The 26,258-nt window shown below is 43.6% G+C and overlaps 2 protein-coding genes across 2 annotated transcripts in view; one reads left to right on the top strand and one right to left on the bottom strand.

Moving 5' to 3' along the window:
- The window catches only part of LOC141766199 (low-density lipoprotein receptor-related protein 1-like), a 118,064-nt gene that overhangs the window by 26,643 nt on the left and 65,163 nt on the right, over positions 1–26,258 (bottom strand). Inside the window, exons 16-44 of the mRNA XM_074632839.1 lie at positions 25,487–25,627; positions 24,868–24,993; positions 24,141–24,257; positions 23,969–24,049; positions 22,787–22,954; positions 20,488–20,670; positions 20,205–20,402; positions 19,803–20,048; positions 18,720–18,917; positions 16,660–16,864; positions 16,323–16,487; positions 15,966–16,210; positions 15,250–15,381; positions 14,137–14,364; positions 12,615–12,789; positions 10,608–10,702; positions 10,355–10,504; positions 10,039–10,179; positions 9,679–9,804; positions 9,450–9,581; positions 8,622–8,756; positions 8,173–8,302; positions 7,909–8,035; positions 7,651–7,802; positions 6,881–7,005; positions 6,323–6,697; positions 2,191–2,380; positions 1,887–2,091; positions 1,520–1,712 (exon numbers count right to left, since the gene is read on the bottom strand). Coding sequence (XP_074488940.1) covers positions 1,520–1,712; positions 1,887–2,091; positions 2,191–2,380; positions 6,323–6,697; positions 6,881–7,005; positions 7,651–7,802; positions 7,909–8,035; positions 8,173–8,302; positions 8,622–8,756; positions 9,450–9,581; positions 9,679–9,804; positions 10,039–10,179; positions 10,355–10,504; positions 10,608–10,702; positions 12,615–12,789; positions 14,137–14,364; positions 15,250–15,381; positions 15,966–16,210; positions 16,323–16,487; positions 16,660–16,864; positions 18,720–18,917; positions 19,803–20,048; positions 20,205–20,402; positions 20,488–20,670; positions 22,787–22,954; positions 23,969–24,049; positions 24,141–24,257; positions 24,868–24,993; positions 25,487–25,627 — 4,884 coding nt within the window. The remainder of the gene's footprint in view (positions 1–1,519; positions 1,713–1,886; positions 2,092–2,190; positions 2,381–6,322; positions 6,698–6,880; positions 7,006–7,650; positions 7,803–7,908; positions 8,036–8,172; positions 8,303–8,621; positions 8,757–9,449; positions 9,582–9,678; positions 9,805–10,038; positions 10,180–10,354; positions 10,505–10,607; positions 10,703–12,614; positions 12,790–14,136; positions 14,365–15,249; positions 15,382–15,965; positions 16,211–16,322; positions 16,488–16,659; positions 16,865–18,719; positions 18,918–19,802; positions 20,049–20,204; positions 20,403–20,487; positions 20,671–22,786; positions 22,955–23,968; positions 24,050–24,140; positions 24,258–24,867; positions 24,994–25,486; positions 25,628–26,258) is intronic.
- Positions 3,757–6,092, top strand: LOC141766248 (galanin receptor type 3-like). The gene has a single exon (XM_074632923.1). It carries the CDS (start codon positions 4,544–4,546, stop codon positions 5,570–5,572), a length of 1,029 nt encoding a protein of 342 aa, XP_074489024.1. The 5' UTR covers positions 3,757–4,543; the 3' UTR covers positions 5,573–6,092.

Genomic DNA, 26,258 nt, shown 5'->3' with positions numbered 1-26,258 from the left:
TTTAGTTGGTTTAGGTGCATATTAGTGCAAATTTTGAGATGACATGAATGATTTAGCTATACATTTCAAACCGCATTTCACTTTGTAATTATTATTATGAAGTACCTTGACTTGGCAGGTATTTAATTAGCTGGATTAGCTAAAAAATAGGCATTCTTATAGGCAAGGCAAGGCAAGGCAAGGCAGCTTTATTTGTATAGCACATTTCAACAACAGGGCAATTCAAAGTGCTTTACAGAAACATTCAAGAAATAATTAAAACAGTTATAAAAACATTAAAACATTAAAGATTAGAAAATAAAAACAAGCTAAAAATAAAAGCTAGGATAGAGGCTAAAATTGCATAAAACTCAAGAGTAAAAGTTATAGTGCAGTGTCAGAATAAAAGGCACCCGCAAACAGGAAAGTTTTAAGCTTTGTTTTAAAAGAAGTGAGAGTTGGAGCGGTCCTGCAGGTTTCTGGGAGCTTGTTCCAGATATTTGGTGCATAAAAACTGAACGCTGCTTCTGCATGTTTAGTTCTGACTCTGGGGACACTAAGCAGATCTGATCCAGATGACCTGAGAGGTCTGGATGGTTCATAACACAGCAGAAGATCAGAAATGTATTTTGGCCCTAAACCATTTAGTGCTTTGTAAACCAGCAGCAGTATTTTGAAATCAATTCTCTGAGAGACAGGCAGCCAGTGTAGAGACTTCAGAACTTATAGAGGTATATTATTCTGTATTTAAAAGTTTCTCAATTGATTTTTCTAGAAGATTTACAAAATCACAACATACAGTACATTCATAAAAGGATTTTATCCATATTACCCAGTCCTACGCATTAAAAAACAATATACAGTTCAGAACAGTCATGACACACACGCGGCTGACATGTAATATTTATTTATGTTGATTATTTGTTGATTGACAGTTTGCTATATGTTCATTTTATTTGTTATTTGTTACATGTTCTAAATAAATAAATAAATAATTAATTAATTACAAATAAAGTGAAACTAAATGGTTATCACTATCCACTCATATTTATCAACATGAATCATGTTAGTATATGACTGTATGAAGATCATATGCAAGTGTTTTGTTTGTTTTCATGAATGGCAGAATGGTGCGTCGCTCTAAATGTTGCGGCCGCAAGGAATTGTGGGACGGCATTTTCACCTTTCTTTTGGTAAAGGATGGTCCAGTGTCTCCTATTCTAAAGGAGGTAATAAAGGAAGCATTGAAGCTCCTTTCCTTAGCATTTAGAGAATTCAAACAGCTCTTATCACGGCTGCTACTGAGATACTTCTAGGTCATATCACTCCGTTAGCAACCGCAGCCTATGAGTTTTTATTGTCTTGTTTGTACGTCTTTGTTAATAAGTCCTATGGATTTGAGTGTTTTAAAGGTGTTTTCTGTGGTTGATTTGGGTCAGAGCCCAAGGGCGGGACATAGCGCGCGCACACACACACACACACACACACACACACACACACACACACAGCCAACTGGATCCCTCACTGTGTAAAAACTCACAGCTATTGGTGTCGTTGGCCACGGCGACGATGCCCATTGGCTGCTGAGGTATGTCGGCACGCAGCACCTTCATGTCTCCTCCTGTGTATTTGTCAGCCCGAAGCACGGCCCTCCTCACCCAGTCAGTCCAGAAGAGGTAGTCACCGTACACGGCCAGGCCAAACGGATGAACCGGCTCATTCTTCAACACCACCTGCAGGGGGAAGCACATCCACAGTCATGACCTCACACATTCAGCCCTGCAGCAAACTTGAAATGATAAACTGTTATTATGGCAACCCGATAATAATAATACAATCATACTGTAGTACAACAGTTTCCATTACGCAGCACGATGTGTGTGCATGTGAGTGTGCATGTCACTCACGTAGCGGCGAGTGCCGTCATACTCGCAGCGCTCTATCTTGTCTAGTGTGGCGTCAGAGAAATACAGTTTTTCAGCGCGGTGGTCTATGGCCAGGCCGTTAGGGGTTCGAATGTCATTGCCAATGATCACAAGGACGTTGGAACCAGACAGTGTGGCACGCATGATACTGGGAGACTGCTCATTCCAGTTGGTCCAAAACATGAGGCTGCAGGAGAGAATAAAAATCAGTACATGAGAATGTTTTGACCTTATTTAGGAATTGTTTTGAATGCAAGGAGGTTGTGATGTGAATTAATGTATTGACCTTTGACACTCGTCAAGGACAAAGGCTCTCGGGTGGTCGTCTCCCGACATGCTGACCACAATGTGCCTGTCAACAGCACCCCAGCGGTTCTGATCCACAGTGTGGCGGGTGATGGTTGAGGTGGTGTAGCTGGTCCAGTACAGCATATCCCAGCCCCTGTGGTACGCTAAGCCTTCGACCGAGCCGACATCTGAAAAAGGAGAAGGGAACAGAGAGAAGAGGGGGAGATAAATAAAGACAGAATGGAAAAGGGAAAAGAAAAGGAGCCACAAAGAGGGGGGGAAGACAGAAGAGAAAAGAGGGTAAGGAAAAGAAGCACGTCAATCCCAGCTCTATGTTAAAAGGCCAAATGTGGACTGTCTGGCAACAGCTCGGTGTTGGCAGCCCGCTGTGGGGCAGCACAGAGTCAGGACTATGGACATGACAGCTTGGTATTAATGACCAAGAACACAGTGTGATTCGAGGCTTTTATCCAACAAATAGCTCACTAAAAAGGTCACAATAACAGTTGCCGCCTAGCCTATTACTTTCCATCGCACTACCTCATCAACAGATGAGAAGTCATTTTTTCTGCTCCACAGCCCTGAAATGAGACCGAGGTTATGAGCTCCTCGCCTGCGTGGAGGCCAGAGAACAGGCGGGAGTCAGCCAAAATGGAGGAACACAAAGTTCTGTGGCGGTAGATAGAGAACAGCTGTTCTCTGCTGGTGAGAAACAACACACACGAGTGTACTTCAGGAAGAGTACATTTGAAAAACACACCCATCCAATGCCAAATACTTGGTAATAGCTGCCTTATTGTTACTGTTACTGCAATGGAACAGTAATCTAATGATTACAGCTGCCTTTTCCAGAGCTCGGTATGACCTCACTCGGCTCGGGCCGAGAGGATCAGCGAGATTCACCACCAGGTGGGACACTTAACACTACGCCTCAACTTCTCCAGTGCAACGCCGCGGACATGAACCAACATTTGCCCGGCTCATGCTAAGAGACTGTGAAGGAAGCAAAGCGACTGCAGAGCCGAGCGAAGGCATGCAACGCCAAGAAAACAACTCCCCTCCGCTTCTCACGCTCATAAATCGATGCCCTAAAAATCGATGAAGAGCAACATTGGAATCCATTCTTCCCCATTTCCTTTTGGTGCTGTTAATGAATTATAAATCTCTAGCCTGCAGCACTCTCTTCTCAAATTCTTGCTTTTCAGTTCTGTTTATCTTCGCATTGTTGACCCAAGCCTATCTGGGTTCCTGTACATTTTCTCTTGTTGTTTACAATAATACAGATGAGCTGAATTTACAGCTCTTGAGCTCAGCTGCTTACGCTGACACTGATAGTGCTTTATTGCAGTTATCTGCAGTAGATGTGATAGCAGTTCAGTGTTTGCTATCAGACCGGCAGTCAATAATTACCCTGATTTCTGAAGGCAAACACTATTTTTCTCTGTCTCTGTGAATACATCATATCTGTGTGTGTTTTGTGTATGCGTGAGAAGGGACAACGCTTATAGAAAATGTACGGATCCTTTCAGAAAATGAACAGAAACAATGGACCGTGGGAAAAAAAGTATGTTTGGCCCCATTAGGCCCTCCCACAAAGAGCAGGCCAGCCCATCGCTCTCCTGCTCTGTGATAATCAGTCCAGAGTTCACCTGCCGTTTACTCTCTTACTGTCGAGCTATTCACTTCTGCCAGAACTCTGTTTCTCAGGAGATCCGTTCCTCGGAGGCAGGAATGAAGCTGATTGTGGAGTGCTGAGCATGGGGCCTGATTGAGGACGTCACGTGGAGTGGTCGCCTGCTCTGAGGTGACGGGAAATCACACAATCTACGGCATTATAAGCTCTGAACACTTGGACGCTCTCAACAAGAGATGGATGGAAACCTCAGCAGCTGAGAAATCAGGAGTGTCTTGTCTTCAATGGAGAGGTCTGAGGTTATTTCACGCACTTTACCGCCACCCAGCCAATCAGAGGTGGAGCTGATTGCGAGGACTGGAGTGGCTTGATTCACATACAGCACACTGGAAGTACCTTGAACTCTACTATGAAAATGGTCATTTGCTGGATTTTCACAATGTCAGAGGGGACATGAATGTATGTAATCTACTGTATGTGTATTTATTCATGTACATAACATCCACCTGCAGGCATTTTTATTGGTCATTTTGTCATCAACCTTTAGGGAAGTATGTGGAAATCAGCGTGCTGTTATTTCTGAGTAAACTGCTATTGACCCACAGTATGAGTAATCAGGTATTATCAGTAGTTTTATGACCAGCTTGAAAATATTTGACCCAACCAAAAGCCAACAGTGGTAGTATGACTGGAAGACATCTCCATAACTGAGGACAGGATGCTGCCGTGCAACTCTACGGGTTCAGAGGATCTTCTGGGGAACAGCAGTGACGCTGGGCTGGAAAATGTGGAGCAGGTCCTGGTCCCGATATTAGATGTACTGATTCTGGTGCTGGGAGTTGGCGGCCACGCCGTGGTGATGGTGATTCTGTGTGGGAGGCGGAGATGTAGGGTGGGATGTACTGGACAGTCCCCTCAGAGCTCCATGACCGGCACAGGAACTGACGTCCTCCTGCTGGCTCTGAGCGCTGCAGACCTGCTTCTGCTCTCCATGCTTCCCTTCCACACTGCTGCCATCGCCATGCAGTGGTGGCCGTTTGGGGACGTCATGTGTCGTCTGGTGAGCTTCATGGGTTCGGCCTGCTCCTCGGCCAGCGCCTTCACGCTGGCCGCGCTGGCTGTGTCTCGCTATCTGACTGTGGTGCGGCCCGCCAGAGCCTTCGGCCTCCTCTCCCCTCGCCGGGTGTCTATAGCTGCTGCGCTCCTCTGGGTCCCGGCCTGCTGCCTGGCTACTCCCCAGCTGGTCTTTCGCATTGTGGCAACCCCACGGCGAACCTCTGATGGCCTCGCTTGCTTTGCTTTCTGGTCCCACAGAGACCAGCTGATCTATGGATTGTTCCACTTCCTTGCGGCCTTCTTGCTTCCACTGGTCACCATTGCGGTGGCATACGGCAGCATCTACTGGTTCCTGTGGGGGAGGCAGCACGCCGGCGGCGCCCCCCAGGTAGAGCGATACCAGAGCAGAGTGACCCAGACGTCGGCCATGCTCGTGTTAGCTTTTACCCTGTGCTGGCTGCCGTCCTACGGCCTGACGTTGGCCTTATTGTCAGATAACAGCTCAGGGGCCACTGGCGCCTCACCACGTTATGGCCCCTTCAGCGTATTTGCACGCTTCATGGCGACCTCCTCTACGGTGATGAACCCCATCCTCTATGTACTGATGTCCCAAAAGTTCAGACAAGACCTACTGAAACTGTTTGGGCGCAGGCAAAGAGACAGTGTTGCTGTGGCTATGACTGCTGCCTGACAGTATTACTATCAACAACTAGGTTGATATAACTGAACACCTGACAACACAAACACTGAGTAAATCCTACTGGGACTACTGGGAATTACAGAAAAACAATCACAAGCCGAGTTGCTTTGCTGAAAGACTTGCATTAAAAAAAAATGGACACAATCGTTATCCTCAAGAGGAAAGTCTACTTAACAGAGCAAAACAACAGCATTCCTAACAGCAGGCAACAGCTTAACAACATCCACTGGTAGTCTGGATATTGTATAAGCAGATCAAACCGGTATCTTGGGGAGGAGCCGCTCCACAGGGACAGTAGGACAAACAATCCTGAATCATGCATTCCTTGTAAAACAGTTTAAAGTAAAGGCACTTTGGTCAAACATTAACAGTGCACCTGTGTTTTCTTGTGTTGAGATAAGGTGAATCTGTATGCCTGTTTATGGTCGTATATAAACTCTGTTCTCAAAGCTTTCCTTTTTGTTTCTAGTTTGGCTACAACTTCAGAATAATCGCTTCCTGGTTGTGTTTATATCATGTAAGTGTTTTGGGGAACTCCAGCGGTTTCTCCACTAGATTTCTCTCTAATGTTTACGACTAAGGTTCTTTGTTAATCACCAGAAAAATGGAGTAACCAGAAATAACTCCTGATTAAATGAAAGGCCCGATATCAGCTTTGGGAGGAGGAATACACTGCAGATAAACTGGGACATGAGCTGGGTGGAGGTTGATTGTTAAAAGACTTAATGTTAATATACTCACTCTCTACCACAGTCTTGCGGTCAGATCCGTCATCACTGATCTGCTGGATGTTGCCGAAGTGGATGTCGCTGAAGAAGATGCGGTTCGCTCCTTTACCGCCACCTCCTCTGTAATCAAACGTGAGCGCAATGACGTTCTTCATGTGCTCGGGATCCTCGAACGGTTTAATGGGTGCGTTCAGGTTGTTTTCATCTGACAGGTGGACACTCTTTAGTATGGTGCGCTCCGAGTAAAGCAGGTAGCCATCATAGTCACGGCAGCTGCAGCCGTCCTCGGCCAGCATGCCGTGGGCGCAGGCACACGTCCGCTGTGCGTTGCCACGGAAAAGACAAAGCTGCTGGCACCCGCCATTTTTGTCTTTGCACACATTTGTTCCTGTACACAGACATGAAATCCATGAAATAATCATCAACTACAATTTCATTTCTCAAATTTGTTATGTGACATTTATGAAGTATTTAACTAACTATTGATTTCATGAAAATACTAATTCTTTGAACATCTTTCGCATGTAAGGCAGGCATTTTACTGTTTTAAAATAAACACCACCATGCTTACCTTGCTGCCTGGCCCTGTTGAAAACCTTGATGTCTTTGAGCTGTACACCAATACCAGTCCTCAGAGACACAGAGTCGGTTGCGTTGTCCTTGCTGCCTCTCTTTATGGAGCCATTAGCATGTGTCCTGGTTAAAAAATTAAACAGAAATTAATCAAAAATTAAGCTTGTAGATGAGTAAAATATTAAAGAGGACCTATTATGCTCATTTTCAGGGTTCATACTTGTATTTTGGGTTTCTACTAGAACATGTTTACATGCTTTAATGTTTAAAAAACACTTTACTTTTCTCATACGGGCTGTGCTGCAGCGCCTCTTTTCACCCTCTGTCTGAAACGCTCTGTTTGAGCTCCTGCCCCCCCTCCCGAAAAGCCCTGCCTGCTCTGATTGGTCAGCTGGTCTACTGTGTTGTGATTGGTCAACCGAACCAAACCAAACTCTCCGCTCCAGCTCCGCTCGAACTAGCTTTTTTTGATTGCGTGCCAAACTAGCCGCTAGGCAGGTATTATACAAACGTGTTACTTGGTGACATCACCACGTTACGGGAGAATAGATCGGACTTCAATCAGGCGTTTTAGGCAGTTCAGAAGCAGTGTTTCGGTGGGGGAGAGTAACTCCCTTTGGCCTGGACTTTGTAACTTTTCAGACCTTTTACATGCACAAAAAACTATATAACCCACTAAAGGAAAGGGAAAAGCATAATAGGTCATCTTTTAGATTGAAGATAAATATCGCTCACGAATAAGTGCCAAATGAGGGGTGTATATCCGACCTGTCACTCCAGTAGATGTAGCTCTCAAACACAGACACAGAGAACATGTCCATATTGTTGTTGGCCAGCACCACTTCCCTGTTCTCTCCGGTCTCAAGGTTAATGCGCTCAATCTTGTCCGTCCTGGCGTCACACCAGTACAGCATACTCTCCTACAGGCACACAGAATGGTTGAGATAATGTTGTGCAGCAGTGTCCACTGTCTGTCTGCACTGTAACATAGTGATGTAAATGCAAGAATGGCCCTTTATACTGCACCTCATAGTCAATGGAGATACCGTTGGGCCAACTGATGCTGGCATTGACCAGGACAGCCCTCTGAGAGCCATCCAGACGAGACCGCTCAATACGGGGATACTGGCCCCACTCTGTCCAGAACAGGTAGCTACACACACACACAGACAAGAACAAACACACAGCAAAGCACAGAGACAACTTCCTCAGTAATCAATAATGAGAGAGATTACAGAAGCAGAAGCTAAAGACAGCTACAGTAGTAATTGGAGTGTTGTTTCCTCTCACCCTTTCGCAGGGTGGACAGTGATGGCACGAGGCTTGTCCAGGCCCTGGGAGATCACCACGTAGCGGAAAGAGCCGTTCAGTCTGGCCACCTCGATCACATCAAAGCCCTGGTCCGTCCAGTAGATGTTTCCTGTAGAGGACGGAGGAGAAACAATGATAGTCCGGCCCTGTCCGACCTCCTTTTTGACACTTAAATCTGACTTTCATTGACCTAAGAAATAAATTATTTTCAGGTGTCTCTTTGTGTTTTCTCTTCTGTGTCTGTTCTTTCCTGTTTTCTCAGTTAGTACAATATGTTCTCATCTCCCTTCCTACTGTGTAGTAACAGTCAAGCAAGGCTAATAGATACACTGACAGCAAAGGTGAAACACAGTTTATCAGCATGTATGATTGATGCTGTTTTTATTCATGTACACTATGTTTTGTTACATGTCAGAGGAGTCACTCACCTGCTATCCAGTCCACAGCGATGCCCTCCACCCTGCCGATGCCGTTAGTGACCACATCCTCTCTCCAGGTCTGGTCTCTCTTGGCCCTGCTAATGGTGCTCAGGCCCATGTCCACCCAGTAGATAGTGTCATTGTCTGTGAAAACAAGTGAAACATGTTATGGTATGTGTCCACAGGGGCGTTTTTGGATGTGAAGGATTGCCTTGATTCCCAGAATTGGACACTTGATGGGCTGCAACTAGACACCTGATTGGGCGAACTCTTTCCCTCATGGGCTGCTGCTCCCAGCTTTCAAACCGGACCCAACATGGCGGCTCGTTTGGAAACTTTTTTCTCTCATATTAAGAAAATAGTTCATGGAAATGTGTTTCTGAAAACACTTAATGTGAGAAATGAGCCATGCTGTTTTCTGAATCTGTTTTTATTTTCGATCGACAACGGTTAGTTTAAAAGTTTCTCTGGAGTTTCTAGAGGCGGTGAGTCCGCCGGACGCCCCTATTTGCATGAAGTAGCCTTGACCTCAACTTTATGCAAATGAGGAGCGGCGCACGTAACGCCCCGTCTCTCGAATCGCGCCGCCATGCTACCAAAATGCATTGCACAGCTGCCTAAATAGACAATGGATGGGAAGCGTGGAAAGAATAGATCTTGTGGACACGTACCATTAGAGTTGGACTGAATAGAACTTTCCTAGATCCTAATAAAGTAACACACACTAAATGCAGTGGTAAATTTAATTGTTATTTCAGCTAAGAGACAAAATACCTTCATGCTGGGATCATTCTTCCTTATCTAGAATTTGAGAAAAAACACATATGAAAGTCGTACCAGCATGGAAATCTATGCCCACAGCCAGGGATGTGCCCGACACCGGTACCAGGGCATCAGACTTGTCTGATGGGTCCAAAGGAATACCACGTATGCCTTCATGCACAGAGTAGAGCAGGAAAGAGCCAACACCTACAGCACACAGATGACATCACACATTTATCATTGTCATCAATTCTTGAATCCAAATTTTGGCTGAATCAAGAAAATGTGTATGAATGCGTCATACCCTCACAAGACTGTTGCCCAGTGCGCAGGCTGTATCCTGCCGTGCACATGCAGGCTCTGGTGGTCGGGGAGGTGGGGAGACACAGCTGGGAACAGTCTCCATTGTTATTACTGCAGAGATTGGTGCCTGGGAACGCAAAAGCACGAGAACAAATACACAAAACAAATCAAAGAGGGGTTACAGGGACATAAACAGATGTGCTATGGCATAGATAAACAGGCTACATACAGCAAGCAGAGCAGACCTTTAATGAGACAAGGACATATTTTCCTCCCTTTATTTTTTTTGCTAAGTAATATACTGTAACTAAACAAATGTTGCAGCTTAGAAAAAGTTGCCGTGTGGCAGCCGGTCCTGCACCTCTCTGCACAGTTTCATTGTAGATTTTCATGTGCATCATTGGGGACGTGCTGTTCCTCAGGACTTTCCAGTTGCCGCCGTCGTTCTTGTCGCAGGTCCCTATCTGATCAGTTCCTTGGTCCGCCCACCACAACTTGTCTCCTAAAGGATACAACACACAACAGGATGCTCAACACTCCCTATCAAAACCAGACACAGTAACACTGGATTAACCCACACACATACACTTGCAACATTTGTCAAGCTATCACATGTCATGGCTGAGCTCTCTCTACATACGCAGCTGGCTAAAGTGAAAATTTTTCTGGAGACGTACCCATGATGGCGAGAGCAGTAGCCTTGGTCAGCTTGCCCTTTACCCCCTCGAGCACCTCCAGTTCAGAGCCGTCCAGTTTACAGCGATTGATGGTGCTGTTTCCTGAGCTGATCCAGTACAACTGCTCGGTGTCAAAGTCAATGGAGAGACCTGGAAAACAAAGAGAGAGCTGATGTGTAATGACCTGCCCTGTCACTAGGGTGTGCTATCTCTCATGCAGTCACACGGAGACATACTGTAGGACGTCACTCACCGACGGGGCCTTTCTGGCCGGTGAAGAGGACGCTGCGGTTGTTGCCGTCTGTGTTGGCTATGCTGATGTTGTCCCCATCTGTCCAGTAGAGTTTCCTGAAGATGGCAGGCAGAGAGAGAACATGGATTTATTTTCAGCATATCATAATTTACCTGGTAAATGTAGTCAATAGGCCACCTAATTGCACTCCCAAGCCTCACAATACAAAACCTCTTGGCTCAGTGTATGGCAAAATTGCTTTCTTATTGACATAAAGATTAAATAAATGATTTGGGGGGAATCAATTTGCCGTCCAGAACTTCCTGTCGTACGGAAGCCAATCCACCTCACATCTCTTCTCCCATTTAAGTCTCAAATATATCTTTCAACTACAGCACATATTCTAATAATAGCTTAACCTTAGATATCCATAAGTACACACTGATCTTGGCAGGACTGGATTTGGGTACTAAGCACCTTTTGAATGGAATGAATTACAGCTCTCAAAGATTTTAAAGGTTTATCGTGTGATTTTTGTTGCGACTGTTGCAATTGTTTTTATAATTATCTTACTTCTCTCTTGAAAAAGTGATCTTGATAAGACTGCATGGTCAAATAAATAATAATAGTAACATCAAAACACTGTAGAATCTGTGGAGCATCTGGTCCGTAAAGCATACCAAACCACATGTGACTTTAATAGGAATGTTTAAATAACAAATGCAATATGTCGGTCAAGTTCAACTGAAGCTGAAGATGAAGTTAGGTGAAGCAGAAATACATCTGTGGAGACCCATTTCAATCAAGCAGATGATAAATGACCTCTGGCTCATCATTGCCTTCCACTTCCTTCCCTCCTCACACACATGCGGAGTACACCGGACAATGTGAGTGTGTGTCACTGTGTTTAGACTGCGTGTAATCTATGTTTAAAGGGTATCTATCCTCTCCCATCACCCACTTCCTGTTAAATCCCACCACATCCACCGCACCCTTCATTTGTTTGTGAACACGCCTCTAAATAAAGTTTTTCTGCAGCATTTAAACGCCCACATTCTCATGTTTTTTTGCACACACACACACAAGTTTGAGTTTGTCCCTCCCTGACTGTCTTGGCCCCCTCCCACTCCTGGACGTATTCTCGGCAGTGTGTTTGTGTGCCAGAAAGAGGAGACAGCCCCGGCATATGGATCCAGCATCTGCTTCTCATTTTCCCCCATGCCAACAATGCTCAGATCGGAAACATTCCTCCGCTTAAGTAGGCTAAGTCTTTGAAAGAGAGGAAGGAGTACACAAAAAAAACACAGAGGAGGCAGAGACATTTCCTTAAGAAAATATCCTGTCTTCATCCACCTCAAATAGTCAAAGGCGCACATATTCCTGCAGGACAGAACTAAATATATAAATACTGATGGTCTGTCTCTGCTCTGCTGGTGAGAGGTGGGGCCGAGGCCAGGTTCTGTTTGGGGAGCTGAGGGGGATGGAGGTTTCAAGGGGGAAAACGGGAGGGAAAAATGGACATTTGCTATGGGGACAGGATGTAAGATAAACACAGGAACAGAAATAGCGACAGATAGCCACAGAGACACTGGCAGTAAATAATTCATAGACAGTCTATCTGAGCGCAGAAGCTATCTTTTCGAAAAATCGAAAAATGGAGCAAGACGGAGAAAGAAAGCGACAGAGGAGAAAGATGACATGAGGGGAGAAAAATTGGAACCACTTCCTGAATAAAGAAACAGTCAGAGGTCAGCGACCATCAATACCAAAGTACTCTGCCTGTCATCGCTGACTGCAAACAGAGAGGAGCCTGACAGCCAGACATTGCCTGAGTGTGTGTGTGTGACTGTGTGTGCATGTGTTGTAGGTTAAAGGTGGAATCAGGAGGGTGTCTGAGCACAATTCCTGAAAGCTTCATTTTGACAAAGTATGACAGCTTTAGTGTGTGTGTGTGTGTGTGTGTGTGTGTGTGTGTGTGTGTGTGTGTGTGTGTGTGTGTGTGAGTGTGAGTGTGTGTGGACGACCAACCCCAGTATTGGATGCAGCACTAGACAGTGTGGCTTGTCAAGGCCCTGGATGACAGCATTTTTGAAGGAGCCGTCCAGTCTGGCAACATTAATCTGTTTCTTATTGGCATCATAACTGGTCCAGAACAGGTTCCTGGATACCCAGTCCACTGCCAGGCCGTGAGCGTTGGGCAGATCTGAAGAAAGATAAACAACATACACACACACACACACACACACACAGAGAGAGCCATTAATCAACCTTCTCAGTCGAGGCAGGCTTTCTCCTTTTTAGCCTACAGCTATTGATTTTGTTGGCCGAATTCATTACGGTTGCTAACAGATTTTATCAGCTGTAGCTAGATAGATAACTAATGCTAACTCCATGAGTTGATTGAAAACTTCGTCTTCAGCTGACTTTTTAATGTTTCCCGGAGAGTTTGAAATCGAGAGACATGTAAAAGGGTCTTAAATACAAACATCATGATGGTATATCAGGTGAAAAGACTGAGGCTGAAGCTACATGTCAGGAAAAAAAGACACTACCCTCCAGTCTTTGTGTGCACAGTATCGTTCTTACTAGGGCTTCATGCACTGCTTTGACAAGTGCCTAGTTGCAGTTACTAAGCTCTGATTGGATAATTAGGTGTTCGGGGAGGGGTTTCGCCAATGGTTAATTACAGTGTCTGTGTCTTAGCAAAATAAGTTACAAGAACACAAAATATAAGAAACTATATACCACAATATAGTATATGTAGAGATAATTATTTCAGTATTTTTTCCAAATAAATCTGGGATTTCATCAGGGCTTTCTTTTGAATTTCTAAAAAGTTGATAAAAAAAAAATAATAAAATGAAAAACTTGGGTGAAAATCTGATATGAAAATAAAAACCTGAAAATAGATAAATGGCAAATTATTCCTTAATTGTTTTATACATAACTGTGAGGGATACTGCGTGTGCGTATATGTATATGTATGTATACATGTATACTGTATATATATATATATGTATATATAAATAGATTTTATTTAATTTTATTTTTTAATTTTATTTTTTTACTTGTGTATATTCTTTTTATTTATTTATCTATTTTTGTATATAATATGTTTTTCCTGTATCTATACTGGCTTATTCTATATTAACATTAGGTTTGTTAAGTTTCTTTGTATTATTATTGGGGACATTTGTGAATGTTTGTTCTGTTGTTTCAAAATGAACAAAAAACCAATAAATATAGTATTGGGAAAAAAAACAAAAAACTGTGAGGGATCATAATTTGAAATCAGTTGCATTTCTTCTTGTTTTTTCCCTCACTTTCTATTATCGGGCGTATCTTCTGTAGTGACCTCACCACATGAGCATTGTTTACTGCAAACTGCAAATGAGCAGTGTCTCTGTGGAGCAGGAAACCCAACTTTTAAAACCACACGGACCTAATATCCAAGTGAAAGATATGTAAACCAATCTTCCTGTAGCTGTAAAAGCTGAAAACAATGAGCTTTAAGTCTGATGTGTATTCTATTGCGTTGCCTCCTCCGTACCAGCAGAGACCACAGTCTCAACTCCGGTGCCGTTGATGAAAGCTCTCTTGATGGTCTGAGTGCGGACGTCCGACCAGTAGATGCGGTGCTCCAGAGCATCGTAGTCCACCACGGTCACGTTGTCGATGTCCGGCACGGTGAAGGAGATGATGTAGTTGTAGTAGGGGTTGTCGATGTCCACTCCTCTGATCTCAATCTGCCGAGCGTACAGCAGGAACTGACGAGACTCTGCAGGGTGGGGGAACATGTTGACATGCATCCTTCAGTAATTCCCAAAAGCTTCAGCATTCAATGGGGGTAATCAGGAGTTTAGATGCAGCTTTAAGTCAAACGTCAAGTGCATGAGTGCACGCTAATGCTAGAGTTGCGAGGACAGGTAAGTGCAGCATGGTCGGGTGCGTCTGCGCATTATTCCTGCCACTTGAACAAACAGTTAATCCAATTGCATCTTTGACTCTAATGATTGTGTCTGTCTGGCTAACTCAATAGTGCGGCCAAGCCAGCGCGAGTAAATTCAATCAGTGCAGAGCCGCTACAATTGCATCGGTCTCAACAGTCCTATCATCATTGAACTGTGTGCAGCTTAAATGATAGACAGGAAGGGAAGGAAAGAGACAGGGAGAGGGGGAGAGTAATGCCATTGTCAGGCTGTATCGGCCAGGCCAGACTGGTATAGGTGGTGGATGTTGCCTGCATCAGACAGAATGGGGCTCTCCATTCCATTACCCCTGAAGATAATAGAAAGTGCTGCCCTGAATACTAAACCCACACACTGAATAAACCGGCCCCGCTCTCTCTCTCTCTTTTCACGGACAGACACTTCAATGCGCTCCAAAGCTGTCACAGCAATAGCACCTCAAAGTGAAAAAAAGTCTAGATTGTTTAATCCACACACACACACACACACACACACACACACACACACACACACACACACACACACACACACACACACACACACACACACACACAGATGGAAGCAAACAATTCTGCGAGGACAGGGATTACACTGTGGCATTCAAGCAGAGGGGGACATGGTATGCTAGCTCAAAGGGGAATCTAAGAGTGTGTTTCCTACAGTAACTGCGTTTATGTACGCGTGTTCACACTTACCGTAGCACGTGCGTTTGTCAGAGCCGAGCTTCATGAGGTGAGGGCAGGCGCACGAGAAGGTCTGATTGTAGTTGATGAGACACAGATGGGAGCAGGGGTCTTTGCCGTCTTTAGCCGCACACGGGTTAGGAGCTAGGGAGAGGTGAGCGTGGAAAAATATTTCATAATGTATACTTAAAACACCACATAAATCAGCATGTATTATAAAGACTCTCATAATGAGTATACTAGATTGTGATGAAATCATATATTGAGATATCATGATACACAATTACTAAATTGAAAATAAAGCACATGCTAACTCAAATTTCTCAGAAAATCTGATCAAACTATTGTCCTAATCCGATTACTCTGTATTTGCGAGCATGTATGTAAACATAGTCAGTGTCTAGTGGGAAATAGGTATTAATATTTCTCCATAATTTCATTCATTATGTTCATTTTGCACAAAAATTGTTAATTAAATGAGAAAATACTCAGTACTTTTCATTTGTCAAGTATTTAATTCATGCAGGAGTATACAACAATAGGCTTTACCATGTCTTTATTTATTTATTGAACTACCAAAAGAAATGCTATATCATGATATATATCGTTATTGAGATATGAAATGATCTATATCGGGATGGAAGCTTTTGGCCATATTGCCCAGCCCAAGTTTATTTTCAAAGTGTTAGTTCAACGGTTTGTGTATGTTCATGTGTGTGTTTTCTCACCCTGCGGCTGTCTGGACGGATGGTAGACCTGAAGGTCAAAAGGTTGCGTGTTGGTTCTCTGGACCACGGTGACATTGCTTCCTGTCCACTTGTTTGCCTTCGCCAGCGTGTTGGTCCTCCAGTCCGTCCAGTAAACCTCTCCTCCATACATAGTGACGGCGAAGGGGTGCGACAGATACTCGTGTCCCCTCAGAACCTCGATCAGCCCAGAACCGTCGTACTTGGCTGAATAAATGGCGTCGGACCTGCGGTATAGCATAACTTTTCAGTTCATTTCTAGGTTATGACTGAAAGATACCGCATGTGCATCGAATAAAGGTGTTTGTGTGAGTGTGTTCATGTTTTGTTTTTTTGTACCTGGCATCGATCCAGAGGATGCGACGCTCTAGATAATCCACAGTGAGTCCATTTGGCCAGCCGCCATTGCCAGTTTCCTTGTGGATGGTCTTCCTGCCTTCTCCACTCATGGATGCAGCTTCAATCCTGGGCAAGCTGGCATCCCAGTCTGTCCAGAAGAGGATCCTGCAACAACATGCCACAACATGCAGTTATTAAAACATTAAGTTGCAATAAGTTCATGATCAGCGTGTAAAGACAGACCCACAATTACCAAAACATTTACCCTTAAAAGATCACCACTTGTTGTAAATATCTTTTATTTGCTATCAGCAGGAGGTACAGTAACTTAGCATACCCGTCCCGGGGATCTAGGGCGATAGCTCGAGGGTGCTCCACCTCCCCAGCCAGCAGCGTTGTCCTCATGGTGCCGTCCAACTTGGCCACCTCTATCTGATCCAGGTTGCTCTCCACCCAGTAAATGTTTCCTGCTATCCAGTCCACTGCCAAGCCCTCAGGGGTAGCCAGCCCATACTGGATCACCACATCAAAGCTGGTTAAAGCTACAAGGACAGATAGAAAGGATAAATGATCAACGTGTTTTGTTTTCTTACCTGACTTAAAGATTTATTTTCCCTTTTCTAATGCGGACCACCATGGGAATTTAAACTTTATTGTGTTTTTAACCTTGACAATTTCAATTAAATGTCATTTCACCTTTGATTGATTGTAAAAATGTAACATAGTGGAAAATAAATAATAGGCAGGCTGTTGTTGTATCACTCATCTTTGTTTAAAACTGCTAGAGAACTATAATCTAATCATGTTTCATCTTACTACTCAATAAAATAAACATTCCTTCGGGGGAGCTTAAGTTTTCTTAATGAATTCACACAGTATTTCAATATGTACGGATAAAGGCTTCGGAGGCTGGGATTTGCTGATGGCAACATTTCAGATTGCTCTGTAACCCGAAGCTCTGATCCGCTTTGCTTCAAGTATTTACAAATTATGTAAATGTAATCAAGCTATTTGGATTCAAAGGGCTAACATTGCATCACAATCTGTAATTCCTTTAATCAAATGGTTAGATGCTATGTTCGGGAGAATACAACATGTCAGTATGTTAAATGGAAACATAAATAAATACAGTAGTGGCTCAGCAGGGGGTGTGATGCTACAATTACAGAGTGGGCCTTTAAAAAAAACTAAATATGTGGTGTCTTCAGGGCTAAAGAGACACGTTTCCCAGTTTCTTTCTATCCCTCTCATTTTCCACTGGGTCCCTAATCAGGGGGACATGTCTAATTATTGGAGATAAGTCATTATCCTGTCTGGAGCAATGAAAACACACACTCACTGTATGTAGCCTACTGACTGCGCTAAGTAAACGTGGCACACAACAACCACATGCACAGACAAATACATGAGTGCGACACGTCTTAAGTTTAGATTTGTAGACATGATTTGCTCGTTAATACTGCTGCGGTGGTGATAGGCCAACATGCACACTGGTCATGATTGACTTGTCTGGCCTTGAAGAAACCACATCTGATTTTCTGCTCAGTAACAGCACCAACAGTGCAGCTTTACATGCTGAAATCTGACTGTACGTAGTTTACTGGATATTCTTGCCTGCTTGGCAGTGTCACAAACATTTTAGTCACAGTTAGTCATAGTCTAGTCTAGTTAGTTTAGTCATAGTTATCACTGAAAGTTCAATAAGTACAAATGGTATACCTCAAGACTCAAGACACAATACGCTCAACTCAGGATTAGATCTTGAAGACAGGGTGCTGGATCCTTAATGTAGATAATATAAAAAGGTACGACTAGGACAACACACCAATTTGGCTTTTTAATATTACGTTCATGCGGCAAATATCAAAAAGTCAAATTGGTGTGGTCTTTCCTTTCATAAAAATCTCTCTAATCCAGTAAAACCCAATCCAATAACCTGAAACTTTGTCCGATTCAAAACGTTCAAATCTAAAAAATGTCTATCTTCACATTATCTGAAGGTGTTGTCTTAATCAAATGTAATTAAAACCCCCTAATGTGCAGCAATCTCTATCCGCTGATGAAGACCATGTGATGGACCTTAAGTTTATGTCAAAACGTAAACCGTTTATATCTCTATAGGGAGAGGGTCCCCTCTCCACAGAGTCCCCCATGTTGCACCACTATGTTTCTACAGTAGCCCAAAACGGACAAACCAAACCCTGTTAACTTTTCCTGCCTGGGCCGGAGGCAATAACGTCACTCGCTCCCGTTGCTGCCGCCCTCTCTCTTTCTTCCTTCACCACTCACTTCCCACATACACACACACACTCTACGCACTAGCTCTGCTCCAAATGACATCACCAGATCCTACACACTGGACCTTTAAACAAACTGATTGTGTTAAAAATTGCTCACCTCCATTCTCGGACAGCTTCCCGCGATAGATCTTGTCCTCCACCACATCAGTCCAGTAGAGGGCGCTCTCGCTGAGATGGAAGTCCAGGGCAATGGTGTTCCTCAGGCCCGGTACCAACACACTGAACTCTCCTTTATTCAGATCAATGCGGCGGATCTCGTGGCGGTTTGAGAAAATGATAAAAGGTTTGAAAGGATCTGTGGAGATGAACAGGAGAGATCAGTGAAGAACTAAACGGATGGCAAAGGGTTAAAACCCTTGTTACTCAAAATACTGCAGAGGAGCCCCATAGCGTGGAAAACATCACAGCCATGTTCCACTGCGGTGTGTGACTTGTTTAATGACGGAGGGGCTGTGTTGAAAGTGGCTCTAATCCTGGGTAATTAAAACGCAGCGTAAATAAGACAGGAGTTATCTGTACCTAACAGGCGGCCAGATGAATGACACGGTGCTGGCGGCTAGTCTCTAAGACCTGGCACTGAAGAGCACAATCATAAATCCATGTTTCCTCATTGGCTAGTGGCTGCAGGGAGAGAACTATGTTCTTTATGTGGATGATAAAATTCAAAGCTGATTTACTGTGACTGAACAGTTTCCGTTTTTTCACTTCTTGCCCTCGCTGATTTTAACAAAAAGCGTATCCGTTTCCTTCACTTTATTCTTTAATATTTCAGATTCTTTCTTTTTCATAAATTAATAATGGCAGCTGGAAACCAATTCACAGGTCTTTATATGTTTTCTTAGTCATCATCTACTAACGTGAACATAATATCAGCTCTTCCTCTTTTCTGTCTCCAGCGCTCTGTCTATTTTTCAAAAAGAGTATCACATGTTGTCGTAGTGCGTCTTCTCTTAACCACAGTTTCCTGCTTGGGCGGCCTCTCCTTTGCTTGATCCCAAACCCACATCACACCACAATCTGCAGCCTTGAACCCTGACGAAGCCCAGAACCCAGCCGCTTCTCTAGCTTCCTCCTTTACTGTACGGCTACCATCAATCAAATGTTAAAGTTCTTCCCTGATGTCTCTTGCCTTCCCCTTGACCCCTCCGTCTCCCCTGTTACTGTTTCCTCGGTCTCTTACCCGTGCTCTTGCAGTTCTCCATGTCAGGCTCCAGTTCCCAGCCCTCGTAACAAGAACATTTCACACTGAACTTGTCCTGTTCGCAGCGTTGACTGCACTTAAGGTGTTTGGCACAGAAGCTCTGGATTTGACAGGTCTTGTTGTCGAGCCCTAACTCCATGCCCAGTGGGCAGGAACAGATCACCCCCTCGCCAGGGGCCACGGTGCAGTTATGGCTGCAGTCGCCATTGTCCAGTGAACACAGGTCTGTAAAACAGAGAAAATCAGACAAGGACTGGCACAAGGGATAGCTACACAGAACTCTTATTAAAGCCCTGGAGACCTGATTTAAGAAGCAGGGTTTTACTCGCTGTTATGGCGTTCCCTGTACTGAAACGCAGCCTGAGCACTGTTGTCTCTTACCGCAGAGTTTCTCATCAGAGCCATCTGGGCAGTCATCAGTGCCATCGCAAAGTTTCTCTGCAGGCAGGCAGATGGTGGAGTCGTTGGCACACACATGGTGAGAGAGCTTACACACCAGCGCCTCACAGTTGTCCTCGTCGGAGTTGTCCTCGCAGTCGCTGTCGCCGTCGCACACCCAGGCTTTGCTGATGCAGCGTGCTACGGACAGAGGTCAAGGTTACTTTAAAGAATAATCAAACTAACTTTATGTACTTAGCATTAACTTGGAGAATGTTCTCCTCACCAGAGTCCCTGCAGCCAAACTTGACAGCCGGGTCGCACATGTGTGTGACGCCCTCGCAGTTCTTCTCGTCGCTCAGGTCCATGCAGTCGGTGTCCCCGTCGCAGCGCCAACGCAGGGGGATGCACAGGCCGTCCATCCGACACTGAAACTCATCTGTGTGACAGCCTCCAGGGGGACGCGTGGCTGCAAGGAGAGAAAGAAGTCATAAGACTCTAAAATGACATTGTCTTCAATCCTCGCCTGCATTAATCAAATCAGGACACACAGCTTTGAGCAGAGACAATGTGCAGCATCAAACGACTGCGAAAACAAAAACTAATGAGCTGTCTGCTGGAAATCTGGATGGCAACAAGTCTTAGCAACGGGAAAGCCCGAAACAGACGCATGTATGCATTCAGAGGGTCGTTGTTTTAGTCATAAACACCAGATGCCAATGAATCATTGTTTCAATGTTGCTCTTAACAGCACAAGCATAACAACGAATAGATTATACAGTAAGTAAGTATATCTTTAATATCGCTTTAATAACAACTAGTGAGTTATTAGGTGCCAGTGGTGGTGGTGGTGGTTCCCATTAGACAGGTGCCAGTGTGACTAATAGGGACCAGGGACCTGTTTCATCTACTCTCTAAAATGTAAATACTAGCTATGATTTTAGTGCTTGGTGCACTTCAGGGAATAAATGAAAAACAGTGCAGAGATGCAACCATCCATCCATGATAATAACGACCACATGTCACAGCTGTGTTCCATAAATACCATTAAAAAAAAAGGACCAGCGGCTGTTTGTTTGTGAATAATCGTGGCTTTTAACATCAGCTTTAGCTTTTAATATCGACTAGTTATTAATCTTGGTGACATGTTTTCTTGAGGTCTCATTGCATCATGTGCAGGTTCTTCAGGCATTTTCATTTCCAGGTGTGCATAGCGAACCCACCTGGAGACAGGTTGGGATCAGGAGAAATCCATTACCGTACATTATTAGTGGATGTGTTAGAAGCTGGTGTCAACTGCGGTCAGTCCCATCAGCCGCAGCAACTCATATTTATGGTAATGTAATCTTGCCACAAATAACTACTGAGATGAGGTTTAATGCACCATAAAACCCTACCAGGTAGTGTGTTTACAGATTTCATACACATTTAAGTTATTTCAGGTGTCGTAATTACAGGGAATAGCATCGTCCTGCAGGTGTGAGGTATGAACAAGGACGAGAAGTCAACCAGCACTCTTTGAGAGCAGCTGTGGGCTGAAAACATGACTGAAGAAAGACTTATTATTGTTATTAAGAAATGCTTTTGTAGATATTTTTTGACATTTTGATATAAGAAAAGGTGTGAAAAATGACCAGGATAGCTTTGATATGAAGTTTCTTGGCAATTGGAAAACGTAGTTTGGTCTAATGATCAGTGATTCTCTAAGTGAGGTCTGGGGACCCCCAGGGGTCCGTGGCACTCTGCCAGGGGGTCCGTGAAAAGTTTTCAGATTTATTTATATAAATTATAATGATATAAGTTTTGTTTTTTACAAAGGGCTTCATAGTTCAACAAATAATATATAATTTTTTTAATTTATAATAGTTTATAGATTATCTTCTCATCGAACTAATCTATCACTCTTAGAATATGAAATATTTTTACTACGGCTGACAATCTATTCAAATATTTAATCGCGATTAATCGCACGGTTGTCCATAGTTAATTATGATTAATTGCAAATTAATAACACATTTTTTTATCTGTTCATTTTTGTCAAGTATTTAAAACTATATATTTATATATATGTATATATGTATATATGTATTTGCATAAATTTAAGCATATTAGCCCACTCCCATGTTGATAAGAGTATTAAATACTTGGCAAATCTCCCTTTAAGGTACATTTTGAACAGATTAAAAAAAAATTGTGATTAATTTGCAATTAATCATGATTAACTATGGACAACTGTGCGATTAATCGCGATTAAATATTTAAATCAATTGACAGCCGTAGTAAAAGTATTTGCATATTCTAAGAGTTATAGATTAGAAAAAAGACTGTGAACCTCTGGACTAATTTATAAGAAATTTGTATAAATTAGTCCAGAGGTTCACAGTCTTTTTTCAGCCAAGGACCCCTTACAAGACAGAGAATATATCATTGGACCCCCTCATGTATATCCCTTAAAATAATTTGACGCAGCCTATTTATTACACTTCTACACTTACACTTCTATTTCCTATTTCTTACATACAATAATCTGCTGCAGTGAAGAGTTTCCTAACTGTCCCACCTGATCGGCAGGTTAAGCCACTGACCCTGATTGGTGCAGTTTGCGTGCGTCTCGTCGCTGTAGTCCCCGCAGTCATTATCTCCGTCACAGGTCCAGTAATCTGGGATGCAGCGGCCGCTGTTACACTTGAACTGAGCGCTGGAGCACGAGTGACTACAGCCTGCCTCGTCGCTGTTGTCCCCGCAGTCGTTATCTGAAAAACAAACACAGTCAAACAACACCGACTCTCTCACATTATGAGGCGCCCACTGCCTCAAAGGGAATAAAATGTAAATATGCAGAAAGTAATTGCTTTTCTTTTTTTTTTCACAATTAACACAGTGAAAGTGAAAACAATGAAATACAAATGAAACAGAATATGAGAGATGAGAGAGTAAATAATGACAGAAACTGCATAGATCAGACCATGCACCATGGGGGAATGTACCGAGCGCTGATACATTGAGCTTGGCAGCAGAGCATCATAACTTAAGCACGTTTATGCCCGTACTAAAGTAAAAGGGCAACCTAATGTATAACCTTTAGTGCTTTTCACAGCAGGTGATTTCATAGTAATCAGGGAAAGATAATCTATTCTGTGGTTAAATTACTTTTTATCAACTTGGTACTCTATTCAATTTACACTGAATTAAATTGCGTTTTATTAATTTGACTACACTTTTCACATGAATTCGGTTGACTGAATAATGCATTACAAGATATCAAATCTAATTTAGCTTCAAACCTGTGCAGAAGACTACAGTAAATGAAAGGCAGCAGCTATTGGCCTCAGCTTGTGGCCATGTTCGATTAGCAGAAAAGCAGTCCTGACTGTCCCTAAGCCAGCTTGGCCGGTCCTAGAACTAGGCTAGCATCATGGCTGTTGTGGTGCATGTTGATCTATGCACTAACCGGTCAGGTTTGGACAATTCAACTCATCAGAGCCGTCACCACAATCCTTTTCTGAAAGACAGAACCAACGGGAGACAGCAGAGTGGGCGAACAGCACAACATAGGACAACAAAACCAACAACACAGAACAACAAACGACAGCAGAAAACAGTAAAGCTAAAAACACACAAAACGTACAAGGTGACAAAAAGAAGAGTGTGTGCTAATATGAGGGTGTTGGCAAAACATGCACAGCAAACTTGTGACAAAGGAAAGCGAGGAGTTGTAAATGGGCACGCAGGAGAAGAAGAGGAGAGACTACAAAACAGACACTGACCATTATCACAGCGCCAGTTTATGTTGATGCAGCGTCCGTTGTTGCAGGTAAACTGGGTGAGGGGGAAGCATGTGGGGTAGGCTGTGGACAAAACACTCAATGTTAAAACAACCTCTAACAACAGCTATAAATCACCCTACTGCTATGGACCAAACCACCGAAGTTGACCAACCACAGGATGCAGGTTCATCTGAGCGATCGCCGCAGTCATCGTCCAGGTCACACGTCCAGGAAATAGGGATGCAGCGTCCACTGGCACATGAGTACTGATTGGGCGGGCAGGTACGAGCTAAAAGACAAACACAGTGGAGCTCATGTCACATGTGAACGACAATAAAACACTAGAGATATTCTGATACCAGTTTTTTCTGACCATGTATACATGTGATATGATTACTATGTTTGTTGTATAGCCTGGCTCAGATTAAACCCTTTGTAAAACATGAACAAATACATACAGTTGTACTTTTTGTATTTTCCATTGTGAAATATTGACAAACGGCTGACATTTTCCTCGCTCTGACTACCGTTACACTCTCCACTAGCACTACACTGTTGTTGTTTGCTATTGTCATGTGACAAACTACCTGCAATCAGTTCTTCTTCGCTGCTCTAAAACAGTAGTTGCCAGTGGCAGCCATGATACATCCAGGGCGACAGCACAGTGAAGGCTACTCTTTTGGAACGATGAAGAAGAATTGATTCTGGTTAAACAATTAGATTTTTTTCTGGGTTAATATATTATGGTATCAAATCGGTGCATAGACCGGCATACTTGCCAATACCCGATCCCGAATTTTGGGCAGTATCAGATGCATTTCCAATACTGGTATCTGTATCGGTACAACTCTTTAAAACACCTGTCACATTTTGGTTCAGGAGTGTGCTTGCTTGTGTACCTGAGCAGGTGGTGTTGGATTCGTCCTCATCGTTCCCGCAGTCGTTGTCCCCGTCGCACAGCCAACGCAGAGGGATGCAGCGGTTGTTCTTGCACTTGAATCTGTCTGTGGGACAGGTGTGCTGGTCTGGAGGGAAGAAAGGACGCATTGAAGGGCAAGAAGGAGAAAAATAAGAAGCCATGTGGGGAGAGAGGCGTGTAGGGGGAATGGAAAGGTGTAAGTGTGGAGAGATGTGAGGTGCAAATGAGTGAAATATTCTAGCTGTTTTGGACGGGATTTTATTTTGTCTGGGACGGGAACATGTCTGCACTCCAACCACAGACAGACAGACAGACGGACGGACAAGCAGACAGAGAGCTTTTTTCCAGATCCACAGACATTGCTACATTCCTCCTTGCACAAACACACACACACACACACACACACAGACATTAGCACATATAAACACACACTCACTAGATGCTCTCTGATTTCATTCTGGCATTACCAGACTGTCAAATTCAGACTGTTGGAGGTCATCTGACTCGGTACTAGCAGGAGGGATAGCTGTTTTGAATTACCATGTTAAATGAGGTTTGTGTGTGTGTGTGTGTGTGTGTGTGTGTGTGTGTGTACTCACGGCACAGCTCAGGAGCCTCGTCGCTGTTGTCCAGACAGTCGTTGTCTCCGTCACACTTCCAGCGCTCCTGAATGCAGCGGTTGTTTTTACAAGCAAACTCCCCGGGTTGGCACTGAGGAGGTGGTACGTAAGACGGGTTGGCTGTGGAAGGAGAAGTAGAGGAAAGGAGAAATAAAAGGAATGTGAAAAACAAGGACATGAAAAAAAAGCAAAATACATTTTTGAATGACCAAAAACGGAGGGGATTTGTGGAAAAGAGCAATTAAAAGAAAAGTAGAAGTAAAAATCTACCTCACCCAGAGTAGCCTGAAGCTGAGCTGACTAGTAATTGCATAAAAATAAAGACATACCTGGGGTGGACAAAATAACAAGATAAACAGGGTGTAGGCCACGCACATCCAAAAACCTTTAAAGGTGCTGGATAAAAAAATTCAACTAAGGCAAGAATCAAACAGAAGATCAGCACACTGTATTAAAAACTCCCAGCAATTTTAATTGTGCAACGTTTGGATCCAACAGCGATTTTTCGTCAGGCGTTATCGTTATTTGCTGGGAGCTTTGTGAGGATCTTTTGCTTGATTCTTGCCTTAGGTGGACAAAACGTGTACAATAAACAGTGCTGCAATAAATACATTTGCAAGGATTTTAATCTTGGATTGTCATTGAGACTGCGTCAGAGCAGTGGATTTTGTGGTGTTGTTAAAATGGGATGGTATTATTGCTTCGCTGTCCACACTGCATTCTGTTTTACTCCTGCAATAACGTTGCACAT

This window comes from Sebastes fasciatus, chromosome 1 (genome assembly GCF_043250625.1).
Source record: "Sebastes fasciatus isolate fSebFas1 chromosome 1, fSebFas1.pri, whole genome shotgun sequence".
NCBI classification, from domain to species: domain Eukaryota; kingdom Metazoa; phylum Chordata; class Actinopteri; order Perciformes; family Sebastidae; genus Sebastes; species Sebastes fasciatus.
The sequence above is the reverse complement of the archived record's forward strand: the minus strand, read 5'-3'. Positions and strand labels throughout refer to the sequence as shown.

Bases quoted from the DNA above. Each gene is read 5' to 3' on its own strand.
- LOC141766248 (XM_074632923.1), top strand. From the start codon at position 4,544: ATGCTGCCGTGCAACTCTACGGGTTCAGAGGATCTTCTGGGGAACAGC.